The following is a 12048-nucleotide window of genomic DNA, read 5'->3' as shown; positions in this document are numbered from 1 at the left end:
CTTTCTTAATGGCATCCAGTTTCAATTCTATTTCTGTTCCAACTCACCTGTAAATAAATTCTCTATTGTTTTGTTTTTTTGCTTTTTTGTTTGTTTGATTTTTTGTTTTTTGTTTTTTTTTTCATTAAATTATCGTTACGGTATTGCTCACATACTCTCAGTTTCTTAGCAGTATCATACTCAGGCAGTTTGATTCTCTTTATTCATAAAGTCATGTGTTGGTAGTTTTATCAAATTCCGGCTTCCATTTCGTGTACACCTAATTCGTATATCCCTTTGGTGCGAGCCTGTACCTACATCATGCCGCCCATATCTTAATTCACTTGGGAAAAAACAGGAAACAGTAGCGTTAAAATTCACTGACTTTATCCTTTGCCATCTAATACCCTTTTTTTTTTAGTTGTACTGACAACGAAGACTTTGACGATCCTACTCTTGGCCGTTCTCTTGGTTTCGGCTGTGAGCGCCCGCTCTTTCCATGCAGGTAAAGATATCACGTTTGTTCCAATACTTAACGTCGAGATTTCAAGAGGTTCCTCGCTTTTATGTTGCGATTTATGGATAATAAAATTTACAACAATGAAAGTGGAAAGCGTTTGGTTGAGAAACATTGTGCCTATTTTGCCTGGGTAACATTTACCCTCATGCAAATAAAGCGACTAGTTGTTGTTAGCGGGCGTCGTAGCCGTCAACCGCCCCGATTGTCGTTTCAAGTTTTGTTTTCATCGTTCTTGTACGTTTGTTTCTTACATAGACCGAAGAGAAACAGAAGAACTGCCGAGCCAACCAAGCCCAGGAAATGACGTTGCCTACGAGAAGAGACTACATATTCCTGGTAAACATCCCTGCGACGTCTGCAATTGTTATAGGGGACCGCCTACTGGGTTCTGCCAACAGTGCTGTCACTACTAAAGCTTACTACGTGAGTGTTACAAAGTTCGAATCTTTTAAAAGCAATATATACCGTGCAGTTTGCCCGAAAGAATGATCATCTTCATGTACTCGTGATATTCTTTACTTGTCCAAGTGGTACACAGTTTCTTTCCTTCCTTTTCAAGTTTCTTCCCTTCTCTCACACGCAGAAGTTAAAAGCTAACAGCTTCAGCCTAACATAAGACAAACGTTACTGTGTTTCGAAAAATTTCAACCTTGGAAAGAGGTCTTAAAGCTCTTACAAAAAATTTCACACTTAAATCTCGGACACCCTCCAGCTCCCACCCTTCCTCCATGAGATCTTGGTTTTTCCTTTATAAATAAGTAAGGATGGGAAGAGGGACACAAAATCGAGAAATTCCGTTCACTCGAAACCTAAAAACTAAACTATATACTAGAAAAGGTATCTTCGTTTCAGCATTGGCGAAGTTTATTGACCTTCTGTCTCATCGGGATTAGTTTCAAAGCCTTCAACCACAGTGTTTTGAATACATTAAACACAGCCTCCTAATTAGGCCAAGAGTCTGATATAATGAGACGAATATATGACAATATTACCAATGCCTATTTTTGGGTTTGGTTTTGGAAAGAGCCAAACAACTTCAGGCCGAGAATATGGCTTTCTAGCTGACCATGTCCCCAAAGTCCAGATAACTTAACGCCCCGACAATTGCGCAATGTTCCAATAAGGGATTCGTTCTTCATGGATTTCAAAGGCCAACATAATATGTTTTTTCAGTCTTAATCATTTTCTGTAACACATTGGCAAATTTGTACAAAAATTCAGCACCAACTGAGGGGGCCGAGGATAGTTTAACTACTTCTTCTTTCAACTGTAGTATTCTCAACTACTCATTTTGAGTCATCTTCTCCACTTTTTATCTTTGAGAGAATCTTTTGAGCACTCCAACTTACTCACTGAGTTTGTGGTAGATTAAAAAATAAAAACTCAAAAACCTTGACTAAGTTGATTTCATTTTACTCTCGGTTTGGTCAAACAGTCTCATTTACGTCCTTGGCTCTAGACCAAGCGCAATTGCGTATGATTAGTCCTGGTTTTAGCGAAGCCTGGTTTTCCCTAATTATCACAAGAAAGCCGTATTTTTACCCCACTCCAAGCTATTAGAATTCTTAGCTTTTTTCCTCTCCCCATTTAATCGAGGTAATTGAACAGTTATTCTTGCAAAGTGAAATAAACAGGGGAAGATGTTGCAGTACATGTTTTAATAAAACAATTTTAGCTTTCGTGTTTACTCGCCGAATTGGTTATTTTTCATCTCATATCTTTAAGTATGAAATAATTGAATAGTTTTCCACTAAACATAACAGCTTGAAAACAACAACGGGCAGGACTCAAGTAAATTAAGGCATGGGCTCCCAATAAATTGCTCAAAAAGTGAAGGGGGGTGGTCTATCTCAGAACACTTTGGCAGTAGAAGGTTGAAACTTTGCCAGATACATATATCGACAAGTTGTGTCAATTTGGTGTTTTTTAATTATGTAAATGTTGTCACGTGACTTTGCACGGCCACAATTTACTTAAAATGATGAAAGCAAAAATGGCAACACTTTTCGTTGTGAGATATTTAACCTGATTGGTACGAGACAACTTGCAATAATAGCATCTACAAAACTGTGCTTGGCCCCTTTTGAATTTTTGAATAATTTTTAAAATACACGGATTTTTCGATTAGTACCCAGTCCCCCAAGACAATTATCCCCCTCCGTTAGGCCTTTGCTTAGAAAAATCTTAAGAAGGCCAAGCACAGAAGTGATATAATAAACGCCCTTAACATTTTTAAAATGATAAATAAATTAAGGACGCAAGAAAAAGTGTTGCCATTTTAAGATAAAGCTTTTACTGCCGATGGAAGTCACGTGACCTAATTTGCATAATTTAAAAAAACCAAATTACCGCAAATCAATAGTGTATGTATCTGTCAAAGTTTCATCTGCCTACATTAAAAGTGTTTAGAGATAGACAACCCCCACACGTTTTGTGAGAACAATTTTGGGCCCATGCCTTAATTCACGCGAGGAAACAGAGCGGTTGGCTCTTTGCAAGCGCGACTCGGGACAACCGAAAACAACTCCACTAAGCGGCTGGAGTGGGACTTTTATTCGGGACCTTTGGGTAAAGAGTCCAACGCCCTAATCAATCGGAAACGAGGTCTATTGTCTCCTAGCAAAGGTAAAAATTTGTAAAAACATCTTGACTTTCTTAATGGCTTCAGACTGAGACGAAATGACGGGGCAATTTATCTAGGGTAAAATTTGTTATTAGTAGGAGACCGTACGAGCTCAACATGCAATTGTTGAATATGTCTTATAAGATAATTTAAGGGTAATGACATAAATTACCAAGTTTCCCGCTTGAGGTGTGAACTTCTGAATGATAAAAAAGCTTAGTTCTCTCCTCATTCTCTTCTTATTCTCTTCCACAGCTGAATAGCGGTTAACATACAAAAGTACGGATAAATGCAACCAGGATAAGCAAACGGTGTTTCACAAACATACAATACTAACTTATGGAATAATATTAATGCAAGACGTTTAAAAGGGGTTTACACTAAATTATGCAGACTTTCCGTCACTCTAAAACATTTTTAAATAGGGTGAACGAAAAGGTGATCCTGTTTCATTGAACTGAAGCTAGTCCTTTATGGATTCCAGCGTTCAAGGAATGAAATACATAAAAGCCCGCCGTCTATGAAGGACAAGCGAGCTTTTTTTTTTTAGCAGTTTAAGTTTCAAAAATAAGGGAAAGGTTTCAGCCATGGAAACATGGGAATTATCGGGCTATGAAGGAGTCCTTAATGGATCGTTTTCTTGTGAATTGAATTTTTCACTAAAGTGTATTTGACACAAAAGAAATTTTCTCAGTTTTTAGGAGTTTGATGCGTGTGCAAACCGATTTTAAGAATAAAACTTGTCTTAATGTTTTGAATACCAGTTTTTTAGGAGAAAAATACCCGCTTTTTCCTTTAAAAAAAATGTCACGGGACAGGGTCTTAAATCACCACATAATGACGTCACTTTACTTGACATTGTTCCCGGGAATGTTGTGTTTTGGTTACAAAAACGTTTCAAAATGTTCGCATTGAGCAGCATTATTCGCTTATATCTGAGATGTTTTCGAATCTTTCGATAGCTCAAGCGAACAAGGACAAGCAGAGGTGAAAAGTAAGTCGTCGTGGGTTGTAACAAACCATAAATGACTACACATACCGTTGCGAACCATGTTGATTTTCGACGTTCGTCAGCTGTGCACAGTGCCCAAGGGATTGTGCAACTAATTCTGTTAGCGTTTAAGCAAAAACCTTTTTTTCAACTGTTAGCTTTTACGAGCGGAAAAACAACAACCAATCCTAACGATTAATTCATACCGAAAGCTGAATGCTCTTACTCTTAATGTTCGAATACCAATCTGAGATGGAAAATACTGACAGCAGACTGATCCCAACGGCGGAGATGACGAGCTTCGTTGAATAAACAACAAAGCCTAGAATAACTGAAATATACTTGTTTGAAATTTTTTTTTTTGCCAGATATTTTGGTTTGCAATATACCGTTATTCTAGCCCTTGTTGTTTATTCTATCAAGCTCGTTACCTCCGCCGTTGGGATCAGTCTGCCGTCAGTATTTTGTATTTGGAATGATTTGCTTATCCAGGTCTATAAGTGATCCCGGCACCACTTATCGGTTTGTCGCTGTGGAATTACAGATTTTACTGTATTTGTTGAGATAGAGGACGAGCAGAGACAAAAGTCGGGGTAAACAAACAGGGGCGGCGTCTCATTGCGAGAAGAGCTATTAAATGTTAATTTTGTAAATACATGTTCCCAGAGATCTTTGGTTCTTGTCATTTGTTCTTGTCAATATTGATTTGAAGTTGGCCATTTATTGTCTCTTCTCGGCAACTGATCAGGATATGTTTTCAAAAACTTCAACTCCTACATTAATTTCGGGAATTTGCTAACCACTAATGAATCTTAAAAGCTGCATTAGAATTTTAAACAGATCACAACATACGAAACTGACTACAACTGCAGTCAGATGTCGAAAGGTACTATCTGATCAAAATAATTAATCAACTGTCCGACGAAATTTATAATATCGTGTCTTATTTACACGAAAAACTACTGACGCGCTTGTCGCGCGTTGAAGCATCTCGCCGAATTTAACAAAGACCACGGAATTACCTGTCCTGATTTTCAATTGATTTTATCTGTTGGCCTTCCAATTGAGTTATATTTCACACTTAGACGGAATCCCTAAAAACCACGAGTGCTGTTTGAAGCTACAGCAAAAACACCGAAACTTTGAATAGCAGACTAGTAGCCCTTGAATTGTTTTAACTACAATTACTTTGACGCTTTTGTCTCAAACTGCTGGTGCCGTATTATTGTAAGAAATTAATCAGTACTTATTAGGTGCTCCACCTCCAAAAGAACAACTGTTTTGTTATCAAGTAAAGTGACGTCACAAATCCTTAACACGTGATGTTTTGGCCGCACGCGGCAGCGACACTTTTGGAGTCAATGTAGCACTGTTTCGAACGGGAATGGCGGCGTTTGGAAAAGTTAATGCAAGATTTAAGTTTAGAATCGGTTATTGTATGCATAAAACTACAAAATAGAAAAAAAAGATTTTGTCATATGCAAGTAAACTTCACACGAAAATTTCAGTGAAGCAACTAAGAGAATTCAAGGCAAGCAAGATAAGCGGTGATATATAAAGGTAAAGTTATTCATTTCGGAACATTGACCCTTTAAGGAAGGATTCAGTTGAAACTCGCTCTCAGAGACATTTGACATTATCACTAGGAAGATTTGTAATCTACAACGTGTCTACCATGGAAACATGAGCTCAATAGATGGCCACCTAAAACGCATTGTTATGATGTAAATTGAACTCTCCATTTAACTCTGCAAAACAGATCAATCAACTAAGGCCCTGTTCAGACTAGGTGCCCGCGCCAGAGCTCTGTGCCCAAGCACTAAAAAGGACGTTGTTCAGACTCCTTGGTGCCCAAGGAGCAATCGTGTTCTCCTTCTACAATTTAGCGCCCGCCATAATTTTTACTGTATCGTAAGGAGGCATGAGGAAAAAACGTGGGAACTGACAAAATCCTGTTCACACCAGTGCCCGTGCCCAGGAACGGTGCCCAAGTACTACCTTTGGAGGTAGTGCCCGTGCCCGGGCACGGTGCCCAGATTCTCGCTCGGGCACCGACAAAAAGCTTTGTTCAGACTAGTGCCCGTGCCCGAGAACCGGGAACGGGCACCTAGTCTGAACGGGGCCTAAGTAGCTACTAACTAACATTAGCAAAGAAAAAGGTTCAATTATTCCTTTCCGAAGACAACAGATATTAAGGTCCGTTTACACGTGCGACTTTTGTCACACCCTGACCGTGTTTTTCTCGCGTAACGCTGCGTCCTCAAATCGAACGTTGAAACCAGCTGCAGCTTCAGTGCGATTTCAGCGCTATATTGCTGGACAATTTCTCAGAAATCGTGCAAGCTTGCATCAAGTTTCAAACATATTCGTAACCCAAACGATGTCGTGGTAAAACATCGCGCTTAAATCACCTCTAGTTTACACGGGCAAATTGAAACAGCAATTTGAGAGCAACAAAAGTGGAACTAATAAAATTGTCATAAAAACCGCACGTGTAAACGAGCCTTTACGTGTGAAAGCACAAGAAAGTCGCCTGGTTTAAGACTTTAAGACTGAAGGCGAATAAAGGATTCTCCATGCTGAAATCCTCCCACACCAAAAATTGTTGGTTTTACGCTTCCAAAAGACATCGAGAATGAATTAATTATGGTAATTATGATAATTATAATCCTCAAGCTGTTGTCACAACACTATAATGAAGAACAAGTAATTCGTGCGACCTGATTTCAAACATGCGCAATTTTCCATTTCCAAACCCTTTTTTCATTTAATTTTTTTTCGAAAACATTATCAAAACTTGGATTTCGTGTATATTCTATAAAATACGAAAAATCATCTCGGCAGTCTAATTTTCTTTAGTTGTTGCTTCGTTTGTAAATTTGCACGTTCTAATTTACATGCAAAATTTTCTGAAAAAAAATCCAATTAACCACGATTCGAGGGATTAATAATCGGTATTTCAAACATTGTCATCTTTAAGATTAATTAAACACGTTAAATAGAGAATCAATCGTGGGTTTCTTGAGAGCGAAAGAAAGGATCTCCTTGCCGGAATCGTCTTTGATTTATGGCCAAAAAAACGGGTCCAGGGAGTATTATAAGAATTGTACGGATAGCGTTAGAGAAAGTTTTCAAGAATGCAAGCATCCATTTACGTGTTCTCCGCATGGTGGGAATAAATAAGGCAGCTGTCGAGTCATCAGGAACACTGAATATAAATTAAAAGGTAAATACGTTCTGAAATATAATATAAATCGGATAATCACAAAAAAACTTAAAACGTCCATAAATACCATTTATTTATTTTATGCCGACGATTTTTTCATAAGAAGTAATAAGAAAAATAACAATTTCGTTTAGTCTTAAAGCGACTGATTCAGACGGCGTACTTTCTGCCGCACCTACAGTAATTCGCCAAACCTTGTAGAAAAGAAGAAAAAGTAACGAAATGATTCAGACGCCACGCTTCTGCCGGACTTAATTCATCAATCGACATCCATTTGGTCAGCATATGAATGGTGCGGCGTCTGGATGAGGCCTTTTAATTAAATAGCCGAAAAATTAATTACACACAGAACGTCCCACATTACGATCAAGGCTTTACAGAGATTTTCACTGCGGTGGTAGCTATTAGGCCACGGTGACAACTTAAGAATTGGTAAGGTATGAGTTTTCCTTGTTCCTTGTTCCTACGGCCTATTTCTGTTATTTTTGCCTTTTTTTTTTTTTTTTTTTTTTTTTTTTTTTTTTTCATTTTTGGGCCAATTTTCATTGATATTTTACAACTATTACCAAGTCTCTCTTTAATATTAGGTGCGTTAATTTCTAGTAAGCATGTCCATTTTCACGTACAATTCGCCAATAAAACAGGAATAAAATCTTCGCCACCTTGAGGAAATATCAGATATCTCTTAGTCTGTCTTGACTTGCAGTGTTGTAAATTGGCGATTTTATTAACGTCTCACTCCTCTGTAGCTTATGTTTTAATTTTATAAGTTTTAAGAGATCTGTTGGAAGAAATTTTAAAAAACGTAATAAGCTTGATTTTCAAAAGCAAAGAATATTTATTATTCTTTGTCCATACTGAGTAGGTTGTTCCAGTAATATGAAGACCCTTTAAGAGTAAGGCAGGGGAGCACAACGAGAATATTTAAGTAAAAGACTAAAAATATGTGGTCTTCTGTGTTCCGAGATCGCTTTGTGGCATATTTGCGGTAGGCTCATTTATTTTGATCTGTTCGGATGCTTCAACTGAAAATTTAAGTTGCTCAACGTGGTAAGGAATGGAATCTTATATCCCGAGTTAGCTTTACGAAAACGCCAGCTGATCTATGATCAATTATATACCTACCTAGAAGAGCACAATATAATCTGTAAATATCAATCAGGCTTTCGCGCTATTCACTCAACTGTTACGGCTCTCCTTGAAGCCACGGACACTTGGGCGTACGATATTGACCCCGGTAAAATCAACGCCGTTGTTTTCTTAGATCTCAGAAAGGCCTTCGACACAGTTGACCATGAGATCCTTTTATCAAAATTAAGCAATTACGGCATATATGGTAACGCGCACCAATGGTTTAAGTCATATTTAGAGAATCGTACTCAAGTGTGCTCCATCAACGGATCGCTCTCTCAAAGCTGTTTATTAACTTAATAACTTGAAGTTGTGGTGTTCCCCAGGGGACGATTTTAGGTCCATTACTATTTCTGTTATACGTCAACGATCTTCCAAACTGTCTTTCAAATTGTGAGCCGAGGATGTACGCTGATGACACCCACCTTACATACGCAGGTGATAATGCAGACAATATTCAGTTGCATCTAAATCAAGATTTAGAAAATGTTCGCAATTGGCTGAGAGCAAATAAACTTACTCTAAATATGACTAAAACCGAGTTTATGCTTATCGGATCTAGGCAGAGGCTAAGTACTCTCACAGAGTCCCCGACATTTGCAATTAATGATTTTCAAGTTAGCCAGGTCACTACTGCAAAATCACTTGGAGTTAACATCGATGACAGACTTGATTGGAGTGGCCATATGAGAAAGTAACAAAGAAAGTCGCTTCTGGTATTGGGGCCATAAAACAAAAAAAGCACCTTGTCCCTCCGGCGACCTTACAACTAATATATCAAGCTTTAATACAGCCACACTTTGATTATTGCAACATTGTTTGGGGAAACTGTGGGATAACCTTACGGAATAAGGTTCAAAAGCTACAAAACAGAGCAGCCCGTGTTTTGACCTACTCAAGCTATGATCAAACTTCTAGGGTGGAAAAACCTAGCTTGCCAGCAACAATTTTAAAGAGCTAGGATGGTTTACAGGTCTCTGCACGGGTTAGCTCCAAACTATCTTAGTTCTAAATTTGAAAGGCGAGAAGTCTCATATAATCTAAGGGACTCTGAAAATAAACTCAATGTTCCATTACCGCGCACAAACTATTACAAAAACACCTTCAGCTATAGTGGCGCCATTCTCTAGAACAGTCTTCCTTGTAACTTAAGGGAAGCAGAGTCCCTTGGACAATTTAAACGATTACTCAAAGAACTGTAAGGCACGGCATTCGTGGAAAGCAGCTTTTTTTTAAATATTTTTTATTATATTGGTATTAGGCATTTTTAAAGCTGACGAATTTTGTACCGTGGATAAATAAAGATTATCTTATCTTATCTTATCTCTTCTTACCTTTGTTCGCATTTAAACGACACATTTGCCAATCTTAAAAAAGAGAGGAATTAGTTTCCCACCGTTATGAAATTTGAGCAGACATTTTTGCCGAAGAAACTTGAGATTTTCGTAACAACTAAATTGGAAATTCTGAGGTGATTAAGGGCTTCCAAACAGACATCCACCGAAATGAACTGTTAGACGCCCCTGGTAAGTACGATGAAACCGCGAGTAAAAACTTGGATGAAGAACGAAGGGACAGAGATGGTACATACAGTTGTTGTAATAATTCAGAAATGTACTGTGGTTTTTTGTTGGTTCTTGTCCTTGATCAAACAGGTTTTCTCCGGGTAATCAGGTTTTTCGCTCTCCTTAAAGACCGGTCATTTCAAAATTCTAATTCGGTCCAGAACTCACGAAGGCCACGCATTTATTAGTCGCTAAACAAAGAATATTTATTTATTTATTTATTTATTTATTTATTTATTTATTTATTTATTTATTTATTTATTTATTTATTTATTTATTTGTATTTTCGTTCCATGTTCTGACCATTGTAGTCCATTCTAAAGGCCACTTTGATATTACCATGACTTGAAGGACGCAAACATTGGGGCTTCTAACAAGTGTTAAATTAAAATGAAATGAAAAATTGAAAGCCATCTATGGAATACATCGAAACGTCACACAAGAATGCCACCTTCGTTTTTCCATTCTTGATAATGATGATGGATACATCGAAACGTAGAATAACGTTACTCTTAATTTTTCTTATCTTAGGTTAACCTTTACAATTAAGGATGTTGTTACTTTGCTACGTACCGCGCATGCGTTCTGCGCATCTCGGGGTAGTCCGAGGAGGACAGTCCATTCTCGTGGCAAAGGAAGATCTTTGTAAAGACTATTGAAATCCAAAAAGAGTTGGGGTAGGTCACGCATATTTCAGAGCTTAAATTTGCCAAAAAAAAATGTCATACGTTGTTTTGTATTTTGCATAAAATCAAGCACACAGGAATGGCATCTTCGTTTTTCCATTCTTATGATGATGGATTCATGGAAACGTCGAATAATGTTACTCTTAATTTTTCTTATCTTAGGTTAACCTTGACAATTTAGGATGGTGTTCATTTGCTACTGCGCATACGTTCACATTTTGTAAACGACTTTTTTTTCTTTCTCTTGAGTAAGTCTTCTCAGAATTTCAATTCCATTTTGATTTTAGTGATAAACATACACTTCTCTGATTAAATGTACCTTAATTTCGTTAACGTCTCTCAAGGAAGGCGCAATTGTGTTCGTGCTCTCTATCAGAAGAAGAATTAGGCGTAGACAAGTCTCCTTTGTTAACTTGAGAAGCTGAACAGAGGGATTTTCTTGCCAAGCAGTTACCTCGTGATCCCTGAGGAACAAGGATATCTCTAGTTACTTTATAGACCACACTTGGATATGAGGAAGTACGGACTTTCGTTGGTTACCGATTCATGGGCCATTTACAGGAGGGCAATGCCTTAGATTTTCAGAATGATTGTCCAAAAGGATAAGTAGTTGGCCAGGAAAAACGCTTCGAAATACAATGGGAAATTTCCAAGGCAATACCAGTAACTAAGAGTATTATCCTCAGATATGGCACCAAGTCAGAAGAGCCATTATTTTTAAAACTCCTCAATCAGTTTAACACTGTTGGTAAATTAAAAAGTTAGACCTGGAAGGTTACCTTAATATATATTTAGCAAAGCCTTTTAAAAAGCGGAGCTCCACAATTCCTATTTTTAAGAACATTTATAGAAGTCTGCTTATTATATGAACGTAATAACCTTACGAGGTCCTCATCCATTCTGCAGTTATATATATTTTTCAATGCATATGCAGCCAGCTGGTCATCAACAACAACAATGTAATACAGAGTACAAAATTACTGAATGCTGAATTGTTGTAACCGAGGGCTTGTTTTCGTAACAAAATTACTAACTCCTGATTGGTCGAGCGGCGAAAATATTCGCTCCTGCTTGGCTGAGCACGTCAGTTTTACATTTCGTTGGTTTCTTCAGTTTTGTGTCCAAAAACAACGAGTTCTTTGAGGTTCTTTGGGGTTCGACTCTTTGTACCAAAAATACGTGGAAATCAAGTACTGCAGCTAGAAAGGAAATTCCTAAGGGTTAATTTTTGGTGTCTCTTAAAAGAAACAGCACAAGATTATTTGTGTCAAAAAAAATCGGATTGATTTTATTTTGTTTGGTTGAGAAACTGAAATAGGTAATGGCG

General features: G+C 37.8%; 2 protein-coding genes across 2 annotated transcripts in view; one reads left to right on the top strand and one right to left on the bottom strand.

Moving 5' to 3' along the window:
* Nucleotides 1-111: 111 nt before the first annotated feature.
* The window catches only part of LOC146482191 (cannabinoid receptor 1-like), an 18059-nt gene continuing 6122 nt past the window's right edge, over nt 112-12048 (top strand). The window contains exons 1-2 of the mRNA XM_085107468.1: nt 112-484; nt 755-922. The gene's annotated coding sequence lies outside the window, so the exon portion shown is untranslated. The remainder of the gene's footprint in view (nt 485-754; nt 923-12048) is intronic.
* The window catches only part of LOC146482190 (E3 ubiquitin-protein ligase E3D-like), a 19112-nt gene continuing 18013 nt past the window's right edge, over nt 10950-12048 (bottom strand). Inside the window, exon 9 of the mRNA XM_085107464.1 lies at nt 10950-11021. Coding sequence (XP_084963590.1) covers nt 10980-11021 — 42 coding nt within the window. The 3' untranslated portion in view covers nt 10950-10979. The remainder of the gene's footprint in view (nt 11022-12048) is intronic.

This window comes from Pavona decussata, unplaced genomic scaffold (assembly GCF_977016875.1).
Source record: "Pavona decussata unplaced genomic scaffold, jaPavDecu1.1 SCAFFOLD_47, whole genome shotgun sequence".
Classification (NCBI taxonomy): domain Eukaryota; kingdom Metazoa; phylum Cnidaria; class Anthozoa; order Scleractinia; family Agariciidae; genus Pavona; species Pavona decussata.
Note: the sequence above shows the minus strand (reverse complement) of the source record. Positions and strands in the feature narration are given on the sequence as shown.